A 24,826-nucleotide genomic window follows, 5' to 3' on the forward strand; every position below is an offset into this window, starting at 1 on the left:
GCGTCTGGTGTGTCAGTCTCTTGCCTAAGACTACTTTGCTGTATGATGAGCCCTAACATGATCTGAAGCTCAAATTCTTGCACATCAATCTGTAGTCAGCATCTTTGAACTTGTGTTTTGTCTTTTTCTGTTCCTTGAGAATGCATTTGGTGTCTCCATGTTGAAATTTGACAGGTTACTAACTATGGTTCATCATTTATTTTGGGTACCTTCATGGTCTCCGGCAGCAGTATTCCATTTAGCAATCAATCTTTTTGTTGAGGGGAGGGGTTGAAACCTGACTCCTCTGTTGGTTCATGGACTTCCAGAGACGCCTCTTAAAGCCCATAGAAACAGCCTACTAGTTTCATTTTACAGGTCATGTGCTTGAAAGCACGGAGTAAACATTTGTGGAGTTTGCTCACACGCTGTCATGATCCAAACTAATATTAGAAGAATCCCACTCCTCCCTCCATCTGCCCCATTTTTTTTTTTTTTTTTTCTTGAGCATAAAGTCTGAGGCATCAATAACCCAAAGTGGCAAAGGACACACTACATCACCGGACAACAGCACACAGAGACTGGAAGAAGGAAGAAAATAAAGTAGGTTTCAGACAGACATAGGTAAGTGTGAAAGAGAAAAGAACTCAGTGACAGGTGTACTCGAAGAGCACATGGTGACATTATTTGGCAGTTGTGTGTGCCAAAAGTGGGAGACAATGAAGTAGAGAGATGGAGTGAGAAGTCAGATGTCGAGCAATTTTCATTTTACTTCGCCGAACCGCTGCTGCTCATTGTGAACAGACAATTCCCAAAAGGCTCGTCATGCCTGCTGTAGCAAGAGTTCAGAGATTCACCGAGGACCATCAAAAGATTAGTCATGCTCAAATCTTCCTCAGAAGTGAGTAAGAGTGGTTTGACAGGAGTGTTTGCTTTGCTTGTGAATAGATTGTGACTTAATGCTTCTATTAATATGCATGACTGAATGACAATGCATGGCAGGACATGGAAGTTGATCTTGCTAAAGGGGGCTACACGCAACAATTGTTTTTTTTTTACATCTTCATTTTTTTTCCTCTCCACACACGAGAAGAAAAAATTGGCATGTGTACATACAATAATCCCTCGTTTATCGCGGGGCGTACGTTTCAGACCACCCTCGACAAACAAAATCCGTGAAGTAGTTTTAACATTTATTCATATTTTAAAGCTTTGTGCATAATACTAAAACCATTTGCATCAGAGGTGCAGGTATTAAAGTATTTTTGTCCACATTCTAGGTCATTCTAAACTTTGGACATTGTCTTTTTACACTCTTTTCTCCCTGCTCACGCTTATTGCTATGTGAGTCGCCAGTAACAGTCCATGTGGAAAAATATCCATCCATTTTCTTCCGCTTATGCGAGGTCTGGTCGTGGGGGCAGTAGCTTGACCCAGCCACTTCCTCTTGCTCTTCTGAGGGGTCTTTCCGTCAACCACCAAATACCAAAATGTGACACAATATAACTTTTTCACATTTTAGAAACAGCCAGTTAAAACATGATTTACAAGCTGAGGAACATAACCATGAGATTTGCAGCTCATTAGTATCGAGTCATCATAGGAAGATTATTATTATATATTTTTTTTATTTTGCCATATGAGAGCAACCGTAATTTCTCGTGTATAATGCGCATCCCCCCCCCCCCCCAAATTGTCAAAAGTCAATAGTGCACATTATACATAGGTATAGGGGCAAATGGAAAAAAAACATTCACATTTTGTACATGTATGCCGCCATCTAGTGGTTATAAAAAAGCTGTACATGTTCATTCAATATGACAGGGGTACGTATGAACTGCATATATGTACAGTTGTGCTCATAAATTTACATACCCTGGCAGAATTTGTGAAATATTTTTTTTTTTTTTTAAATATGACTTATGACTGAACGACAACCATCATTAATTTCTTTATGGTTATGTTTTGTTGAATGATAATGCTTGATCGTTTAATTTGAATCCCATCTATCATCTGAGCCGCTTATACTCACAAGGGTTGCGGGAACGCTGTAGCCTATCCCAGCTATCATCGGGCAGGAGGCAGGGTACACCCTGAACTGGTTGCCAGCCAATCGCAGGGCACATGTAAACAAACAGCCATTCGCACTCACATTCACACCTAAGGGCAATTTAGAGTCCTCAATTAATCCTACCATGCATGTTTTTGGGATGTGGGAGGGAACCGGAGTGCCCGGAGAAATCTCACGCAGGCATGGGGAGAACATGCAAACTCCACACAGGTAGGGCCCGGGATTGAACCCCGGTCCTCAGAACTGTGAGGCAGACGCTCTAACCAGTCGCCTACCGTGCCGCCAATTTGAATCCCATTAAAATAAAATTAAATGTGTTTTGCCTGGTCCATTGTTTCCTTTCAAGAATTGTACCCGTCTTACAAATTCTGCCGGGGTATTCAAACATATGAGCACAACTGTGTGTTTTCTAATTTACTCACTAAAGGTAGGGCTGTGAATTTCAAAATAAGAGAAGGTAAATTAAAAAAAGGATTACGTGTTCAAATAAAGTGCTTGACTTCAGAATAATTCCTTGAAAAAAAACTAACAAAATACAGATAATACTTCGTTTTGATCATATGGGTAGAAGCAAAGTCATGCATTGTAAAAATACATTATACATGAGTAGAAGGGTTTTCCAGAATTTTGAGGTCAACTTTGGGGGTGCGTATTATAAATGGGTGCGCATTATACACGAGAAATTACGGTAATTATTGAAACTGTCAATATATGTATGTGGGACTGACTGCTGCTTTTGACCGAACTATTGTTTAGCCCCATGTGAACTTGATCCATCCATCTATTTTCTACCGCTTATCCGAGGTCAGGTCGCGGGGGCAGTAACTTTAGGAGGGATCCCCAGACTTCCCTCTCCCCATCCACTTCATCCAGCTCTTCCGGGGGGATCCCGAGGCGTTCCCAGGCCAGCCGAAGGACGTGGTCTCTCCAGCGTGTCCTGGGTCGTCCCCGGGGTCTCCTCCCGGTGGGACGTGCCCGGAACACCTCACCAGGGAGGTGTCCGGGAGGCATCCGAATCAGATGCCCCGGCCACCTCATCTGGCTCCTCTCGATGCGGAGGAGCAGCGGCTCTACTCTGAGATCCTCCCGGATGACCGAGCTTCTCACCCTATCTCTAAGGGAGAGCCCGGACACCCTGCGGAGGAAACTCATTTCGGCCGCTTGTTTCCTGGATCTTGTTCTTTCGGTCACGACCCACAGCTTGTGACCATAGGTGAGGGTAGGAACGTAGATCGACCGGTAAATCGAGAGCTTCGCCTTTCGGCTTAGCTCCTTCTTTACCACAACGGATCGATACAAAATCTGCATCGCTGCAGACGCCGCACCGATCCGCCTGTCGATCTCCCGTTCCGTTCTTCCCTCACTCGTGAACAAGACCCCAAGATACTTGAACTCCTCCAATTGGGGCAGGATCTCATCCCCGACCCGGAGAGGGCACGCCACCCTTTTCCGACTGAGGACCATGGTCTCAAATTTGGAGGTGCTGATTCTCATCCCAGCCGCTTCACACTCGGCTGCGAACTGCTCCAGTGAGAGTTGGAGGTCACGGCTTGATGAAGCCAACAGAACCACATCATCAGCAAAAAGCAGAGATGCAATACTGAGGCCACCAAACCGGACCCCCTCTACGCCTTGGCTGCACCTAGAAATTCTGTCCGTAAAAGTTATGAACAGTATCGGTGACAAAGGGCAGCCTTGGCGGAGTCCAACCCTCACCGGGAACGAGTCCGACTTACTGCCGGATATGCGGACCAAACTCTGACTCCGGTCGTACAGGGACCGAACAGCCCGAACTTGATCCCTGTACCGTAATACTTCAGTAACCAGAGCAGTGTTTAAATGAAGCTCAGTTGTTCAACTGATCATTCTTCACACTTGTCTGGCATCTGAAACTTATGTTTGCAGGTTGTGTCACTTGGCCTGCTTTTAGCGTTATCTTTCTCACGTCATGTAGATATTCTCGTACATATTCTCACAAGGCAGATGGAATCAAATATCATCCATACAGTGTCGTGAGAGCTTAGCAATATGATAGTAGAGGTGTCTATTGGGATCCTTCTGCATTCCTCGACAACCTGACTCCTGTGAGACTCAAAATAACATTGCAGAATATAGGACGTTGTAGGAGGACTCGAACATATGGTTATGGTTTGCAGTTCTGTAGAACTGTTCTACAAACCAGAATACCAATGAAGTTGGGATGTTGTGGAAAACGTAAATTAAAAATGTAATACAATGATTTGCAAATCCTTTTCAACCTATATTCAATTGAATACACCACAAAGACATACTGTATTTAATGTTAAAACCGATAAATCATCGTGTTTTCTTGCGCAAATATTCATTCATTCATTCATTCATTTTCTGAGCCGCTTCTCCTCACTCGGGTCGCGGGTTGCGCAAATATTCTCATTTAAAATTTTATGCCTGCAACAAAAAAAACAAAAAACTGGGATAGGGGCATGTTTACCACTGTTACATCACCTTTCCTCTTAACAACACTCAAGAAGCATTTTGAAAGTGAGGACACTAATTGTTGAAGCTTTGGAGGTGGAATTCTTTCCCATTCTTGCTTACAAGAATGAACACACTCCCATGCCATCACAGATGCTGGCTTTTGAACTTTGTGCTGATAACAATTCAGATGGTCCTTTTCTTTTTTTGGCCCAGATTTCATGATTTCCAAAAAACAATTTGCAATTTGGACTCGTCAGACCACAGCACACTTTTCTACTTTGCATCAGTCCATCTTAGATTAGCTCAGGCCCAGAGAAGCAGGTGGCCTTTCTGGGTGGTGTTGGTATACAGTATGGCTTTTGCATTGCATGGTAGAGTTTTAACTTGCATTTATAGATGGACCGACGAATAGAGTTCACTGACAATGGTTTTCTGAAGTGAGAAATGTCGTTCTTAAACTGTTCGACTATTTGCTCACGCAGTTGTTCGGGGATGCTCCTTTTATTCTCAATCATGAGAATTACCTGTTGCCAATTAACCTTTTCACCCGTTGAATGTTCCAAACAGGTGTTTTTTTTAAAAATTTTTTTAGCATTGCTTAACTTTCACAGTCTTTTGTTGCTCCTGTCTCATCATTTTGGGAACATGTTGCAGGGGTCAAATTCAAAATTTGTGATTATTTGCAATAAAGCAATAACCTTCATAGGTTTGAACATTAAATATCTTGTATTTGTAGTGTATTCAATTGAATATAGGTTGTAACAGATTTACATATTGATGGGCTCCAGCACGCCTGTGACCCTAGTGAGAATAAGCGGTTAAGAAAATAGATGGATGGATGGATCCCGTTTTAATTTACGTTTTGCACAACGTACCAACTTCATTGGAACAGGGGTTTGTACATCATAATGGGAGCTTCGTCATATATTTTGCTTAACTCAATGAGTTAGATGACACAGTTAAATATTAGGAACAGCTCTCAGCTCGTCAGTATCTATTGGAACATATTTGAATCATGCTTTATATATTTTTTGGTGTTGTCACGATACCAACATTTTTACTTCGACAGTATTCTTTTTTCCCCACACTTCCTGCCTTCATTGCCTCTCCTTAAGATGACTTTATTCAATCATTTCACATCTGTTTTAAACTCAAAGATCCGTGAGCCAATTTTATTAAGGGGATGGCTTGCTGTCCCCGAATTCCATTACACATCCCAGACAGCCCTGAAAGTTATTATTATTTATTTATTTATTGATGTATTTGACGTGAGTCTGGCTCATGCATAATAGCAAGGTTATTTGAAATACATGGATTCTCTGAACAGTCTTAAGAAGATAAAAAAAAAAAAAAATGTTTGGAAGAGTTGGAAGCCAGATAAAGGAGGGTGAGAAGGCCCATTTTCCAACATAATGGTTATTGAGAGACCTTAAAAGGACATTTTATATGAGGAAAGCTACACAGACGTCATCAGATACATAGTGTTTAACTATAGAGGCTGTCATATGTACACAACAGCAAGTCTTGGATGCTATGATGTTATGAGGTAATTACATGGGAGGCCAGGTAAAAGGAAATAAATACACTCACGCTGTCCTTCATCCTGGCTGTCAAGACTCAGTCTTTCCACTGGTGTCCACTAAATCTATTTCACCTCATATTTTAAATCCGACAGTTTGATTATTTTTAGTTTATTTATTTATAAACACAATGCTCAACTGACATCACTACTATGTATTAAGTATAAAATACTGTTCATATTTGCAACACAGACAAACCGTGAGATCTGTGAGATATGGTAGGACACCAGTCCCCTGTCACAAATGGGGAATCTCCAAGAAAATCAACTTGACTTGATTGATTATTATTTATTTTTATTTTTAAACCCAGAGACGTTTCACCCCACACAACACAAATGCCAGATGGCAAATATTAGTGTTCTCAACAACCACATACAATTAAAGCATTCATTACAGGGATTAAAGAGGATGTGCGCGTGACAATGCAAAGCTGGAAAGTGGTCTCATCTCGGATCCAAAAATTAATAATTTACCCCACTGGTTTTCAACCACAAAATAATCAGACGATTGAAAAGTAACATTAAGAGCCGGTCTAGCTCCCGTTTTGGCCACCCCCCTTTTCGCCCGGGCATAAAGGCCCCCTTTGTTACACGCGGGCTCGTTCGACCAATTTGCCGAAGACTGGCTCAGCCAGGAAGCCCCACCTCTCACCACGAGGTGGCGTGGACACATCGGACCCTTTTCCCACCGCAGGGCACCCTGCCAGCACCCCGACCTACCCTCCGCCTTTTCCCGCGAAATACACCTACCTGTTCGCTGCGCGGACGGGACCGGCCCAACATTCGGGAGATCAACCAGCTTGCTTAAATTGTGTTCCACGCACGTGAGTCCAACCTGCGGTCTACTAAAGTACAGATTGGTGCATATTTGGGATTAAATGAACGAGAACAGGAACCCCCAGCTCTAGCCAATGTCATCGCACGCTCATTCCGCCCTCACATCAGAAGTTCAGCCTCCTCCTACCAATCTTTGTCTGTCCTTTGCTTTGCTTTTCCCCTGCATTGTTCCCCTGTAGATCCGCTGGTAGATCTCATGAAATGTTCTATAAAATGTCACTGCCTGTATCATTTGTGTGTGTTTAGGGTTTGACAAAAGACCTCCTGGTGGTCAAGAACTCTTATCTAATTCCTGTGGCAACCTTCAGATTACGAGACACAGACGTTTTCGTCACTTTGTCCTGAAGTTTTACACATTGAAAAAAGAGACGTGGTGGCCCTTTTCGAGATAAAATGATTTGATTTGAACGCTTAAACTTAAAATCACGCTCAACCGGAAGTAACGCAAGCGTCGCTTCCGACTTATTCTTTTCCCCGAAATTAATTGAGTTTTTAATCCAAACCCATATACGCTACGTTGTACTGCGGGAGTCACCAACCTTTTGGAAAATGATAGCTACTTCTTGGATATTGATTAATGCTGAGGTTTACCAGTTCCATACACACCTCTGAAATGACAAATTTGCTCCAAATATTTGGCGGGAAATCTTCTCATCGTCATTCTATAGCTCGTCTCCACAAATGCTATTGTTTGGTCATGCGCAAAAAAAAAAAAAAGTGACCTTTGAACTCTTCGGTTTTTCATTTCCCGAGTTACAGCAGCGGATGTTTTTAAATATAAAAGGAATGGCAACAAATAAAGTTGGATTCAGTGGTGATGGGAAGTGGCGGTAGCTTTTTTTTTTAATTTGAATTTTTTTTTAATAGCAGCTCTTTATAGAACAGCCCGCAGGTTACTCATGTGGCCCTTGGGGGCTACCATCTTGGTGTCCCCCTGTTTTAGTTGCTGCCTTGCAGAGGTGATTCAAAATACGTTCTATTCTGAAACCGTTTTCCCATTGAAGCATCTTTTTCTTCTTTTTCATCTTTTTCATCTTCCACAGCATACAGGAGGTGTTTAGGTTACTGAGATGATTTTAAACAGACACACACCAACACACACAATGCAAACAATTGTAAAAAGAGTCCGAGTCAGATCCGGCCCGCCACATCATTTTATGTGGCCTATGAAAGCAAATCCAAATTGCTCATTGTGTTCTGGTGTAATACCATTGAGATATTTGCAAGCATTTTTTTCTGATATTTGATCAATTTGATAGTTGGGAAAAAAAAAAAAAAAAAAGAAGTTTTTATAGGCTTCTGATTTCAAAACTGGTTATTCAGCAATGTATACTGTATGTAATAACAGTGTACGCACACAGTAGCTTTCATGGACCACAATCGGCAGTGTACTGAGAAAGGTGTGCTTGTTTATGTTTAGGAACTTACTGTATTGTGTTGGCATGTCAAGTCCACACGAAGTCGCTGATTTAATGTGGCTTCGACGACACTAATATTTAAGCTATTGCTTCATGTTGATGACATTCTGTAACTTGTGTGGCGTACATTACAAAGTAACGGGTGCGGTTAAGCTAATGCTTTTTTTGTACTGCGGATAAGTGATATTCCTTGCCATTTGGCAGCTGCCGAAAGTAACTACAAAGTTACTTTTTTCCTCACTTAGTTACTTTTGAAATCAAGTCATCAGCAAAGTAACTAAGTTACTTGTTCAAGGTTAACCGGGGCAACGCTTGTTATGCTTGATAGACTTCTCAGAAAACCCCGGCGTGGCGGTTCAAATATGGGTATAAAAAGGGCAATTCAGATTTAAACTCCTCATTCTTGTTAAAAAAATGTTTTCCCATTAATATGTTATTTTTCCACTTTGCGGTCACTCAAAATCTCCACAGTAAAGCATTAAAGCTCTGAATGATTTCTGGATGGTCTGTGAGGCAAATATTAGTAGGTGATGGTAGTGTAATCTATTTAAAAATGCCTCAAAAGGTGAACAAAAACTATCACTGTGAATGACAACACTCGAGATATCATAATATTAATTAATAATAATATATTATAATAATATTCTAATTAAATTAATATCTTTAGTGCTTACACTCGTTTTCTAACTACCAAATGTCTTGCTGCTATTACAGCCTGCTTTATTTAGTTGATTTTAAGTTTAAGTTCATGTTTTATCTTTTAACTTTGTTTGACCATTTGACTGTAAAACCGATTTATTTTTTTTAACACATCTAATTTTTTCCATGAGAAAATGGATGGATGGATGAAAATGTATTGAAACGTGAACAAATCGGACGCCGACCAGAACGGACTGCAACTTTGGAAGTTCCACTCTATATTATTACCGTATTATTTCGTCCTTGTTATGCTGGCTTTATGTCATGCTTGTCTGTTTGTTTCATGATCCAAGCAGAATAGTTTCAATTCCAGGGACATTAGCTATGCATCCTTCCCATTCTGTATCCCGTTTATGAAAAATAGATTGTATCCAGGAAGTACCGACCCATCAAGTCCTTCCCCCTTGTTTCCCTTTCCCTCGATCTCTATCCCTTGTTCTTACCGTCCCCCTTTGTAAGCTGTCATCTCCGTTTTACTCTCAGCTCTCTCTTCTCCAGATATGTAAATACATCCCACGTAATCTCCTTGCATCTTTCTCCTCTCCCTTTTGTTTCCATCAACTGTACTCTCTTGGGGCAGCAGCACAGAGTAACCACACCCAGCATTTGTGCATCATCTTTAGTAGCCCACAAACGGGATGGAGGCATCTGACTGCACAGCAATGTAGACCCATGGCAGTATTTTGTAACAGAGGAAGGCTTGATCATCAATGAAGAGATCTATTATTATTATTATTTTTTTTTTTTTTTTTTTAAATATATAAACAGTCCATATTTTGGGGACAGGGAACTTGAGGTCAAGCAGAGTTGAGCCACACGGGAAATAGACGGCTCAGCTATGGTTTTGCATGTGAGCTCCCAGGAATGTACTGGAGCTGCTGGGCTTGTGAGGGGCGCTAGCAGCAGCGGGATGGAAATTGCACGGAGACCTAGCAATGGGTCAGACACGACCCCACATGGACTGTGGAGCTATGTTTGCTGCCAGAAGAGGCCCACACTACTGCTGCCTTCATGTATGTACACGCACTGTCGAACAAAGAAGGGAACTGAGGATCTGTGTTGGTTCACTTTGTCTACCGATGTGATCTGGGATCGGAAGATAGGTTGTGGACACCGCATTAGCATTTGTTACTTTATTGTATTGTTACATTATTTAAGTCTTCACAACGTTAAGTCTCTTTGACCATATGGGAAATCAATTCAGATTTCTGCAGTACATTCGCCAGAAAATTAAAGACCTTTCATCCTTATGATTTACATTACTGTTCTGCGTTCTGAGACTGTAATAATAATAATAATAATGCATTACACTTATATAGCGCTTTTTTTTTTTTAGACGCACAAAGAGACAATTTCACACATTATTCATTCACACCCTGGTGCTGGTAAGCTACTTTATGTAGCCACAGCTGCCCTGGGGCAGTCTGATGGAAGCGTGGCTGTCATTCTGCACCTACGCCCCCTCCGACCACCACCAAACGCTCAACCACATTTATTCACAGGCAATGTGCGCTAAGTGTGTCGTATGAACCGCCAACCGTCCGGTTGCAGGGCGTACTTGTACCCTCAGCTCCACGCCGCCCACAATAATATGGCATAACATAACGTAACGTGACATAACGAACGTGTCTCCCGTCCATGTCATTAGCGCACAATCTCTCGAAGGACAGACCGCAACACGATTACACACGTGCTGTACAAGCAGTGGAAGAGGATTTTCTGGTGGATGGAGAGAAAGCCGCATGGCCGATGTTTCTGTTTATTTCTTAAGTGAGTTGTGGTAACATTGGCTATTATTTCATACATATATTTCTATCATCAACTACATCGTGATAGATTGGAAATTGCGTTTACGTCAGTGCTGCTCATTATTAAAATATCACTAGTCAACTGATTGCTACTTTTTTTTTTTTTTTTTTGTCGGTTTATGCGCTTTTTGGCAATTAAATTGTACACATTTAGGATGTAGTCCCTTTTGGCATTCCACATCATTGGTTTAAGAAAACAATTGGATGTAGCCGCTTCATGCACAAGACAAAAAAAAAAAAAGTGAACTAAGCTTTTTATTCTTTCTGCAACAATGACAATGTACATTTCTTTCACAGAAGAACTAATAAAACGTTAACATTTTCGGAAGCGGCTCTTCAGACATAAAGTATACAGTACGAGATGTGTCAGGTTCTAGGACTGGTGTCACCAAAGACGTATTTCAAATCCACAATACAACGTACAAGTTTTCCCCTTCAAAATAATCTCCCTGGAGTTTAACGCACTTTTACACCCTTTTGTTCCATGCCTTCATGCACCTCCTGGAAGGATTCTTCTGGGATCAGCCGCAGAATCCCACAGAGCCAGGTCGAAGTGAGTAGGGAGGTTGCTCTAGCACAATGATGTTTTCCCTCAGTCGGGAACTGTCGGATGCTCAGTGCATTGTGAGCAGGTCATGGTGAACCAGGCACACGTCGTCTTGCCACAGCTCTCGCTCGCCTCTTCTCGCGCACTGAACAATGCAAATGGTGTAGGATCTCTTTGTAGAAGTGCTGGTTGAAGTTGTCAACGTCGTAATACATCTGTTGTGACGCCAGTCCCGGACTTTAGTGACACAGCTTGAATACTGTATCTTCGTTCATCTGTGTTTTGCCACATACAGGTCCCACATTGCCCAGGCAGTCCCCCCATGTTCAGAATGGCCCCACACCAGAAGAAATTGACCTCCGAAGAAGGTAAGGAGCACACACCTCAGACATTGGTCCCTTGTTCTTTTTGTCTTCTTAGCTTTCCTTGTTTTCCAAATTCATACTATAGTGACCATGGATACCCAGCCAAAGGTTAGAACTTGTAACTCACACTGAGTGTGCCAAAAGGGCATGACTCCCTGTGGATATCAGGGTTACACATTACCCAATCTATCAAAAAACCTTGCTATAGTCCTTCCCATGGGCATTTGACCCCATTTTCTGGATTGACTGTGAATGCAATTATTTTGAAAAGGTTATTCGGAACTTCTTTTTTTTTGCCATAGCAGAAATCAGTGACACTGACCCGCACTCCTTGGTACTTTGCGTCACGAAATGATTAATCAATTCCACACAATTGACACAATTCTTCAAATATCCATTATCATCATCTTTAGGTTTTCAGTGGTGTTTGTGAGCGAGTAGAAAACATTTGAAACTGAAACATTCCTGAAACTGTTGAAACACAGCATCAACAAAGCGTCTTCATACAGAATGCTGCTGAAGTATTTCTCGTTAAAATGTGTTTAGATTGTGTTCGATGTTGAAATGACATTTAAAAAAAAAAAACACAAAAAAAACTCACAGCCCATAGGCGGCGTATGACACTTGGCCCAATATTGCCGTGCTCATCAGTCATCAAATGATCTCATCTCAATGAAATGTAAGGTTTACACTAACAACTACAAAGTATAAGAGGTCTGGTTTCCACCATGTAAACCGAATCATAGCTATTACTAAAACAATACTATGACATGTCTAAGTAGTAATGCATTCTTCATGTGTGAGTCAATAGTTTGACATTTTTCCTTTAGGCGAACTGCCAGGAATTTAAAGTACGTGTTCCTCATGATACCGGCTGCTTTCGATTCCCTCTTTTTTCTCACACACGCACACAGGCACGCATAGAATTACATGCGCATTATCGCTCAGTTGCTGATTTCATCTGCTGATGGACACATCAGTAATCAGCTATCGTGGCAGAGTGAGTAAAGGATGCACAGAGGAGTAGAATGAGGAAAATAGAATAGTGACAGGGGAAGAAAGTGGAGCATATACACATGGGCAGTGTGCTCTTTTGCCCTTTGCTTCTTTAAAACGGAAAAGTAGCTGGAACCAACGAACATTTTCAACAACAATCGACAGATTTTGGCATCGGGCATCCAACTGGGGGAGCATCCAAATGGGCTATGGTGGGCATCAAACTCCCTCCACTCCAACCCCCACCCCCACCCCCCGGTCGTCGACAAATGTATTTCACTCGCGCAAAACATCAAACCGAGTACAGTCGCCCTGAAGTGCAAAACACAGCACCAAGTAACCAAACACAATGACAAATAAAATGGCAGCAAATAACTTCATTAAAAAAAATAATCACAACAACAACAACACATGACTCAAGACAACAGAAAATGAAAAATCACAACTACAAATGAAAAAATAAAATGGAATTAAGCTAACGGAAGAGGTAGGCAGTGGTGGGGGAGATAAGACTCATTGCTGACAAGAGGGGTGACTTGATTGGACGCTTTGACCATGAAGTTATTCTGCGTCTGGCATGATTTTTGAAATGAGCATGACATCATTGATTCAAACGTAGCCGCCACTGTCCAAGAATATAAGGACTCGGGACATAGGTAACCCGTCTGATTTTGTGCCTCTGTGTTGTGTTCTGGTGTTACGTAACTGCGGCGACACTTCCTGTGCGGTCAACCACACCGGGGTTCGAACTCAAGCGTCCACCGCGTCATGTATTGGGAGGCGATTGCCCGGACCGCTAACTCAGCAGCCGGCACTCTTTTAAGGATTGGGGAGTGGGGTTTCGTCCCGTACATCAGCCACGGCATTCAAATAAGTACGTGCACGCTGACAACACGTGAATATAAAGGTTGGGCTGCACAGATGGCATCGTCCAATCAAGTCGTACGTCTCATCCAATCTCCAATAAGTCTGATCTCCCTCACCAGTACCTACCTTTTCCAGTAGCTTCATTTCATTTTTTTTCATTTGCTCTTGTGATTTTTGATTTGCTGGTTTGTTTCGTAATGTGTTGCTGTGATTAGTTATTTGCAGGTATGTTTTTTGATTTGCTGTTGTTTTTTGCACTTCAGGGCCACCATAACCGAGACATCAAAATGCACGTTAATGAACCATCCCACCCCACCCCATGCCTTAGCATGACCGAATAGTTTTGCAGCAACAGGAGAGTTTGATGCATTCCCTCTGTTGCAGTTCGTGTTGTTAATTTTCACTGAAAATCCGTCAGACAAGATGAGGTTTGAGAGGCGACAGAGTACAGAGCAAAGAATACAACAACAGTATGAGCTTTGTGAGAAGAAGACAAGAAAAAAGGGACAATTCCTCCACTCCCCTCACCCAGCTTCCCCCGCCGAGACATCGGTGGTGGCAGAAGATGATTCGTCTTGACCCTCCAAGGTGACTGAATGTCTGACGGACATGTATATCTCATATATGAGCACATTAACGAAAGGCTGGGAGCGGAAAGATAAACCACTTTCATCGAGTTGCAGGGCGCTACCCTCAGTAAAAAGACATACGCTGCAAATAATAGGCTGTGGTATAAATAGCTGTGCAGCACGTGGGAGTGTGTCGGGGTTAGCAAGCCTATTGTGAGGGGGAGTGTAAATGTGTTGAATGAAAGAGAACAAGAAGACCTTATTTAAAAAACAAAAACAAAACAAACAACAACTATGTTGAATGTTCATATGGTAACATTATTTTCGGTTAACTGCTAGCATTTAGCTGCTGGGACATGCTGCTACAAATGGAACAGTGTCTGTAACACATGTTGACATTGGCAGATATTCTCAAAAGCCAGTCAGACATGAACACACATACTATTACTCGAACTACAATGTGTTTGCTTGTGGCTTGGATAACATTTAGGATGTTTCGTTAGTAGAGCACGCACCACATGGAGAGAGAGAGAGAGAGAGAGAGGGAGAGTGTCTGTGTATAGTATACTGACGAAATTCTTGGACTGAAGTCAGTCCATATGGTCCATCTGCGCTCATATCCATTCAGTTAACATTTCCTGCTTCTCTGAGCCAACCAGGCAAGCCAACAATTCCAGCTGGCCAACAGATTCTGCCAGACTTCGGTGTCGCGGAAGATTTAGCATCGTCGCTACTTGTGGCAAAACAAGGAGATGACATAACTCTACAATCTAACACTCCAGTACATTATAAATATCAAATTAGCATTTCCCTACCCCCCCCCCCTCTTGTGACACAATTAATAAACAATAAATTCCAAACAACCAGATGTACAAAGGCCAGTCAAAAAGCAATGAGCCCAATGTAATTTAACCTATTAATAGATGATTTTTTTTTTTTTTTTTTCAGAAACGTTCACGGTTTGTAGTTTAAATACTTGTTTGAAGGTTAATTTAAAATAAAGTTGAAGCCTGTCCTCTTCCTGTCGTCCATTTTGGAAATGACGTCTTTGTGTGTGTGTGTGCATGGGGAAGCTGCAGCACAGTCCAAAAGTGGGTGTCCAGGATCAAAGGCAAAGAACAAGAGCCTGCTTTGAGTGACTTTATGTATACAAGTATCATATGATATGCATGAACACGAATGAAGCCTCTCCCAATATCACTGCTGATGGAAACAAGGTAGGAAATAGATCAATACACTTTGGATCAATAAATCTGTGTTTACATTTTAAAACCACCACTTCTACAACATTCTTAGGAAATGACAGTGTCCCATCAATTTGTGAGCTAGCTTTAGAACAGGCCCGCGGGCGAATCATTTGCTCCTTGGTGGCTACCCGTTGCCCAACGGACGCAATGTTCATGACCCCAGCTCCAGATGATCTACTAGGGATGGGCAAGTTGCTATAGTGGCGATCTCGTTGGATGTTGCTCAACTTTCCATCGCTGATGTTATTGTTGTTCTTTTTATTACTGCACGCTCACTTCAACCAAAGTTCAGACTCGGGACTGAAGCAGATGCACACGTTTGCAGTCCCTTTTTTGGACTGTTTTTAGAATTGTGACACATTCTAATTGTTATCGCAAGCATTCTGGATGCTTTCTCGCCAGGTGTCTGCACAGCAGACGACTGTTACTGAGTGAGCTCATGTGCACTACACAGACTCAACTGAAGCAACAAGTGAATCTTTTATTATTAGAACATGTGGTGAATTATGCTGCTGCAAACATTAAAATAGCAGAACTCTAGTTTTCTGGGGAAAGTTAAATGCCTCGTATTTGTCCTCACATGACAATGCCCGGCAGAATTTCAATAGTCTGCGTAGCGGGGTAATTTTGAACATAAACAACAATCAGTGAAAAAAAATCCTATAAGTAATGTATGATGATTTTATTTATTTTTTTTGTCTCTTGATATGAAATGTCTCGTGTGTGCTGTGCCGTTTGATAATACACATGCCAATCACTTCATTCGTAACACTGAGCTAAGAGCGTTCTGAAAGCCGATGCTATAAGTTCCACCTTTACAGGAGGGTGAGGGAGCCATATTCCTGTCAAGGGCCATTTAATATTTTTAGAACATCCTTCACGTGCCATATTAAATTATGGAACACATCTCACATGAAGTTCCCCAATGTAATGGCTGAAATTGCCTGCCTTGGTGGGGTGTCTTATTTCATCTGGTACTGATGATATAGTGTATTTGCACCTGGTTTTACCAGTTTGAGTCAGTATATCCTGAGATTTTGCGAGTGTCTTGAAACAACTACGCACAACGTTGTGTTATCCCCGGCAACGGATGCATGTCTCTTCAACACGGGAAAAACCCTGAGGCATAAAATATGTTCTACAGAGCAGAGGGAGGTTGTTGTACCGATCTAGCTTTGAGCTCATCATTGCTCTGCAGTTCCGTTTCATGTTACAAGTCGTCAGGCCCATTGAACACTTTAGCAAATGCAAATGACAATTTTCTTTTGTTGACTTTGTTACTTTTGTTAGAATTTTGCTGAAAAGAGGTTCAGATATCATTCTACGCTCATCTTGTAGAATGGGACGATGCCTAATGGATCACACACAGATAACATACCTTGAAAGCAAATGTCACCTGCTATGAGTAACAGTGTCACCTGCTATACTTGCTCCGTGTTGTGTTTCCCTCCAATATTGCAAAAGCGATTTGGTATTCGATTTCAAAACACTTTTTTTTTTTTTTTTTTTTTTTGTCAGAGTTTAAACAGTTATTTTTTATTTATTTATATTCAACAAACTATATGAATGATTATGATACACTAACACAAAAGTCTGAGCGGTTTGGTTATAATTCTGACTTTTTATTTTTTTTTTATTTTAAACCGAAAAGAAGGGGCTTGTTCCAATCCACTGTATCGTATCAATGTAGTACATTGCGGAGATTAAATGATGTAATAATGTTTCACTTTTTAAGAATGTGATACAGTGGAACCTTGGTTTACGAAAAATTCGGTTGATGAATATTTAAAGAAAAAACACCACAGTTTATACACTGTTTTCAGTTTCCGTACAATCTTGGCATGGCCAATGAAAGGCTCAGAACATTGTGCTTTTTTTCGTGCCTCATTAACATCATTGGCTCCGTGATTCAGGTATCTTTGTTTTTTTTCGCCTAAAATGGCAGCCACATCCCACAATGCAATGCAAAAGCTACAATTTATTGTGGGAGGTGATAGCTAGCAGTAACCGCAGTGAACGTAAACATTACTGTACCTGCAAAGGCTAAGAGACTGTACAGTGATTTGTTCGCGAACCCACTGCAATTTCATCAGGATAAATTGTGTTTACACCTATTTCTATATTGCACAGTATTTATTCTTAACCACACAATGATCAACATGAGGTTAATATGAAGTTTTTCTACGACTGGATCAGATTAATTGCATTTCCGTGGGAAACCTTACCTCGGTCACGGAACAAATTAAATTCGGAACCCCAAGTTCCACTGTACCCAAACAAACAAAAAAATCTGACAGTACATATACAGTATCAGGTACGTTTGTGGTCATCGAAAGGGTTTATAGTAAGTTGCTGCAAAGAGGAAAGAAACGTACGTTTGCTAGTTGCATGTATGTACACGTAACAATTCAGACCACACCGCCACCCATGCTCCCTTGGCAACCGTTGGGTTTCCTCGGCAACTCTTGTCAAGGGGGCAAGTGAGACGCCAGTTAAACAGAGCGGAGGGCTTTTCATAGCTTTAAATCCTCTGATATTTCCCACCAAGTTGCAAAGGGACATCCAGGGAAAGGAAATTAATTTGGGGATTTTCGCTCTTCTTTTTTTTTTTTTTTTTTTTTTTTTTTCATCTTGACAAAAGTATTTAGGTCAATCAGGGAAGGGGCAAAGAACTCTTCGCTTTCCCTGAATTTGAACTTTTCAGCATACCAAACTAAGACAATTCTATATTTCCTATTTAGGAAAAGGAGGAATAGTTTAAGGAAGGCCCCTTTTCGTTCCATTCCATTCCACCATGGCTGTACCCCAGTATATGAAGGCATAGTGGGATCGGTTTTACATGGAAAACCACAGGTGGGAAGTAACAAAGTACTTGTATTTTGTTACTGTCCTTAAGTAGATTTTTCAGGTATCTGTACTTTACTTGAGTATTTATTTTTCTGGCGACTTTTTACTTTTACTTTTTAAACACAAATACCTGTACTTTCTATTCCTTACATTTTTCAAATGATCTTGTTACTTTTCAAACCTAAAGTTAACGATGACGCAACGTAAAAAGCACTAGTAAGTAGTAAAAATTCCGAAAAACCGGAAACCCGACTTAAGCAAGCCAAGCGCATTGTAGACATCGTAGCTACGACACTCCCCTTTAGCCGCCTGCCTACGGTGACACTAAGCTAGTGGGGGCAAAGTATCATCGCATTCCATATAGCGAAGCTAGTGGGGGTAACATGTTTCTGCATTCCATGTTTGTGTAAACCAAAATAACAAGGATGGCTGCACGTTTTGCTGCGTACGGTTGCACACACGTCATACAATCACAACAAGGGAACTCCGAACTGGGAATAACCTTTCAGATAAGAATACCTTTATTAATAATAATTTATATATATATTTTTTCACTTTTTTCTAAAGTGCCCGCAATGAATGAACCAGTTACTGTAGTTTTTGAGAAAGCTAGCTTGTTGAAGTCTAGCTTGCTGGCAGCAAATTTTGTCTCGTTTGAGCATTAATTTTACACTTTTATTTGCCCACTGCCAAAACAAAACCGTAACCTCCCCCGCTCCCTGTCTGGCAGTGGACAAATAAGTGTTAGAAATAAATGTAGCTTTTTCCTTTTTTTACTGTTAAGAGTATAATTTTACTGTATATAACTTTATTTCAACAGGACAAAAACATTCTCGTCTTTTCATTTAAAGCCTACGGTACCGTTTTATTTTTGTTTGCTTTGTCCATTGTGGCCCCCAGAGAAAGCATGCCAATCATCTGGCGGATACAAAAATCTCACTATATATATTTTATTCTTGGGTTGAAACATGTCAATTTACTTTTAACTTTTTTACTTAAGTACTAGACTTTACACCGATTTTTATCGGCTGATTGGTATTGGCCGATATTTAACATTTTATGCTGATGGGCTGTAATGTTTTTTAAATTAATGTAATTAATTAATTTAAATATATATATTTTTTTCACCGATCCGATCAATGACGTCATTGATCGGCTCGCGCAAAAGACATTAACTCCGCATCGCAGCGTGCACAGTATATTTGAATCCAAAAGCCAGTTTATTTTTAGCATTGTCGCGCGTCTTTTGACGTAGTACTGTTTCACACTTCAAGCTAGCGGTACCACCAACGGTTGGACGTAAACATGCCGCCGTTCTGTCCGACTCATGCTCTAAAGTTTCGGTATGAGTGAAGTCATTTAATTACAAATAAATTAATTGAATTACAGTAAGTTAGCACCCATTATTTCTGTCATGTAATGTTGGTTTGACCTGACTGATTAGAATACACGATCTGACTCGAGCAGTGATTTCCAACCTTATGGAGCCAAGGAACATGTTTTACAATTGAAAGATCTCACGGGACACCAACAAACAAAAATGTCACAAAAGGTGGATACATTAATTACTGTATTTACTTCCTGCCATCTAACAGAAGATAATTCATTTGTTCTGTCTGTCACTATGCCTCACTGGCATAAATAGAGGAACAAATATACATTATTGATTTGGAAATATATTTTTCTGCGCAATTAAGTACACAAGTGTATACAGTAAATGAACAGGTCATTTAAATGTACATTCCTCCATCTTGTGATTGGATCGGTTTTTGAAACTCATTGATCGGTGATCGGCCCCAAAAATGCTGAACGTGTAAAGCCTATTAAGTACATTTAGAAGTGTGTACTTTTATACTTAAAGGAGTGCCTTCAGTACTTTTACCAGAGTTGCTTTTTGCACAAGTATCAGTACTTTTACATAAGTACTGAATACCAGTACTTTTGACATCTCTGTGGAAAACTGATAAAGTGAGCTTTACTAGCTCATACAAAGCCCTGACTATAATCATCCCCATCAAAAACCTTTGCAATGACTGGAATGGATGACTGATCCCATTTCATTTCTTGTTGTTGGAATGGCCAGGTTGCCCAATATACTTTATTGGCCCATGAAATGTATTTAGATGACTCCCAAGCAAACCTCTGACACTGATGCAGAAACAATTGAAATCTGAGAGATACTTCATGAAAGTATGGCTGTAAACTTCAGAGCCAGTTGCTCTGAAGTTTGGTCAAACGTCTATTACGATGTTATTTCTTTGCATGAGCTGGGATAGGTGACCCTTGTGAGGATAAGCGGTAAAGAAAATGGATGGATGGATGGATGGATGTTAATCAGAATCGTCTTTATTTGCCAAGTATGCCAAAAACACACAAGAAATTTGTCTCCGGTAGTTGGAGCCGCTCTAGTACCACAACAGACATCAATTTTGACAACAAAAATACTTTGGACACTTAAAAATGTCAAAACACACTACAGAGAGTCACTGAGCAAAGAAAGGTTATCGGTAATGCTGACACAATGACAGTTGTGCAAATAATGCAGAGTCCTCTAGCAATTCAAATTCAAGAAATTTAAGCAGTTTAAAGGGACGAGTAGTGCGATAATCTGCGATCACAATGTCGTCTGCGAACATCATGTTCCATGGGGATTCCAGTCTAACCTCATCTGTCAGCCTATCCATCACCAATGCAAACAGGAAGGGGCTCAGGCTCGCAAATACTCACTTCTGTCCTGAGTCTAGCCTCCACTACTCTTTCCCATAACTTTATTGTGTGGCTCGTCAACTTTATTCCTCTATAGTTCGCACAGCTCTGCACATCACCTCTGTTCTTAAAATAATTCTAGAATTCTATTGAACAAGCTGGTCAAAACCTCCACAGCCACCTCTTCTAAATTCTTCCATACCTCCACAGGAATGCCATCAGGACCAACTGCCTTTCCATTTTTCATCCTCTTTAATGCCTTTCTAACTTCCCCCTTACTAATCAGTGCCACTTCCTGGTCCACCCCACTTGCCTCCTCTACTCTTCCTTCTCTCTCATTTTCCTCATTCATCAACTCCTCAAAGTATTCTTTCCATCTATCCAGCACACTGCTGGCACCAGTCAACACATTTCCATCTCTATCCTTAATCGCCCTCATCTGCTGCACATCCTTCCCATCTCTATCCCTCTGTCTGACCAGCCTGTATAGATAATTTTCTCCTCCTTTAGTGTCCAACCTGGCATACGTCATCATATGGCTTTTTCCACCTCTACCTTTGCCCTACGTCGCATCTCCATGTATTCCTTTCTCTTCTCCTCGATCCCACTTCTTCTTAGCTAACCTCTTTTCTTGTATGACTTCCTGTACTTTGAGGTTCCGCCACCAAGTCTCCTCTCCTTTTTTGCCAGAAGATACACCAAGTACTCTCCTGCCTGTTTCTCTCATCACCTTGGCTGTAGTGGTCCAGTCTTCAGGAAGCTCCTCCCGTCCACCGAGAACCTGTCTCACCTCTTCCCGAAAAGCCACACAACACTCTTCCTTTCTCAGTTTTCAACACGTGGTTCTCTGCTCTGCATGTCTTCCTAATCTTCCTCCCCACCACCAGAGTCATGTTACACACCACCATCCTATGCTGTCTAGCAACACTCTTCTCTACCACTACCTTACAGTCTGTAACCTTCAGATTACATCATCTGCACAAGATGTAATCCACCTGCCTGCTTCTACCTCCGCTCTTGAAGGTCACTTTATGTTCCTGCCTCTTCTGGAAAAAGGTGTTCACTCCAGCCATTTCCATCCTTTTTGCAAAGTCTACCACCATCTGTCCCTCCAAGTTCCTTTCCTGGATGTCGTACTTGCCCATCACTTTTTCATCACCGCTGTTTCGTTCACCAGCATGTCCATTACAATCTGCACCAATCACGACTCTTTCTTTGTCTGGGATGCTCAGAACTACGTACTTCATCTAGCTCCTTCCAGAATTTCTCTCTTACCTCTAGGTCACATCCTACCTGTTGGGCATAGCCGCTAATCACATTATGCATAACACCCTCAATTTCAAGTTTCAGCCTCATCACGCGATCTGATACTCTTTTCACCTCTAAGACATTCTTCGCTAACTCTTCTTTTAAAATAACCCCGGCTCCATTTCTCTTCCCATCTCCACCATGGTAAAATAATTTAAACCCTGCCCCTAAACTTCTGGCCTTACTGCCTTTCCACCTGGTTTCCTGGACACACAATATATCAACCTTTCTCCTAATCATCATGTCAACCAACTCCCGACATTTTCCTGTCATAGTCCCAACATTCAAAGTCTACACATTAAATTCTAGGCTCTGTGCTTTCCACCTCTCCTTTGTCTTCGACCCACAGTAGCTGAATTTCCAGTGGCGCCCTGCAGGTTAACGGTGCCGGGGGCGGACGTTGTTAACCCGGGCCATGACTGATCTGGTATGGAATTCTTTGGTCTGTATAGATCCTTTTCTCCTTCTTTAGTGTCCAACCTGCCATACATGCCTCTTGTTTGGCCTTTTGCCACGTCTACCTTTGCTCTATGTCGCATCACAATGTATTCCTTTCACCTCTCCTCGATCCTCTCAGTGTCCCACTTCTTCTTAGCTAACCTTTTTCCTTGTATGATTTCCTGTACTGTGAGGTTCCACCACCAAGTCTCCTTCTCTCCTTTCCTGCCAGAAGATACACCAAGTACTCTCCTGCCCGCCTCTCTGATCACATTGGCTGCAGCGGTCCAGTCTTCTGGGAGCTCCTCCTGTCCACCGAGAGCCTGTCTCACCTCTTCCCGAAAAGCTGCACAACACTCTTCCTGTCTCAGCTTCCACCACATGGTTCTCTGCTCTGCCTTTGTCTTCCTAATCTTCCTCCCCACCACCAGAGTCATCTTACACACCACCATCCTATGCTGTCTAGCCACACTCTCCCCCTACCACAACCTTGTAGTCGGTAACCTTCTTCAGATGACATCGTCTGCACAAGATGTAATCCACCTGCGTGCTTCTACTTCCGCTCTTGTAGGTCACCCTACGTTCCTGCCTCTTCTGGAAAAAAGTGTTCACTCTAGCCATTTGCATCTTTTTTGTAAAGTCTACCACCATCTGTCCCTCCAAGTTCCTTTCCTGGATGCCGTACTGACCCATCACTTCTTCTTCACCCCTATTTCCTACACCAGCATGTCCATTACAATCTGCACCAATCACGACTCTCTCTCTGTCCGGGATGCTCAGAACTACTTCCTCTATCTCCTTCCAGAATTTCTCTTTCACCTCTAGGTCACATCCTACCTGTGGGGCATAGCCACTAATCACATTATACATAACACCCTCAATTTCAAGTTTCAGGCTCATCACTCGATCTGATACTCGTTTCACCTCCAAGACATTCTTAGCCAACTCTTCTTTGAAAATCACCCCGACTCCATTTCTCTTCCCATCTCCACCATGGTAAAATTATTTAAACCCTGCCCCTAAACTTCTCACCTTACTGCCTTTCCACCTGGTCTCCTGGACACACAATATATCAACCTTTCTCCTAATCATCATGTCAACCAACTCCTGAGATTTTCCTGTCATAGTCCCAACATTCAAAGTCCCCACATTCAGTTCTAGGCTCTGTGCTTTCCTCTTCTCTTTCTGCCAAAGAACCCGCTTTCTATCTTTTTCTTCTTCTTTGACTTCGACCCACAGTAGCTGAAGTTCCAACGGCGCCCTGCAGGTTGACAGCGGCGGTGGCGGACGTTGTTAACCCGGGCAACGACCGATCCGGTATGGAATTCTTTGGATGAACGCTCATATTTGTTTGGCAAAGTTTTAAGCCGGACGGCCTTCCTGACGCAACCCTCTGCATTTATCCGGGCTTGGGACCGGCCTACAGTTTGCACTGGCTTGTGCCCCCCATAGGGCTGCATTTGGGATAGTACAGTACATGCATGGTTATTATGATCCATTCAAGTTGTGACAGGGTCAGTCTGAATTAAAAAATTCTGTATTTCCTCAAAATAGTGGCCAACAAGATTTATTTACTTGACTGCAAAAGAGTAGTGTGCATTTATTTCAAGTTAGTACTTTAAGACGTTTATTTGACTAACCAGAATGGGTTATAGTGTCGGGGACCATGCAAACCAAACCAAACTGCACCACTTAGTGGAAACTTGGACACGTTTTCTATTTGAGGTAAAGTGTTTGGGCTTAAGTGGAAGATGTAGCTGAATCCTAGAATTATTATTATCGTGGAGGCCATGAAATTTGCAAATTTTATAGTCTTCTTTCCAACATTCCTTTGTATCTATCTTTGATGGATCTTGGTCCCTGTACTTCCTCCAGGTACTAGCAAGTGCATTGGTTTTGAGGGCTTGTTTTTGCTTCAAGCAGAGCGTCATAACACCAAACAAAGATGGTTAAACAATTGGGCCTCTCGCCCAAAGTAAGCTAGGATAGGCTCTAGCTCACTTGTGAGCCTAGTGGGGATAAGCGGTACAGAAAAGGATCGCTGGATGCTTTACGTGAAACCGGTCCTTTGCGCTAGAAATGTTAAGG

The 24,826-nt window shown here is 41.8% G+C and overlaps 1 protein-coding gene across 7 annotated transcripts in view; it reads left to right on the forward strand.

Moving 5' to 3' along the window:
* enah (ENAH actin regulator) overlaps positions 1-24,826 on the forward strand; it is a 126,147-nt gene that overhangs the window by 67,430 nt on the left and 33,891 nt on the right. For all 7 annotated transcript variants that reach the window (XM_061705180.1, XM_061705179.1, XM_061705183.1 and 4 more), the window contains exon 4: positions 11,691-11,763. In XM_061705180.1, the coding sequence (XP_061561164.1) occupies positions 11,691-11,763 (73 nt within the window). The remainder of the gene's footprint in view (positions 1-11,690; positions 11,764-24,826) is intronic.

Source organism: Phycodurus eques, chromosome 18 (assembly GCF_024500275.1).
Source record: "Phycodurus eques isolate BA_2022a chromosome 18, UOR_Pequ_1.1, whole genome shotgun sequence".
Taxonomy (NCBI): Eukaryota; Metazoa; Chordata; class Actinopteri; order Syngnathiformes; family Syngnathidae; genus Phycodurus; species Phycodurus eques.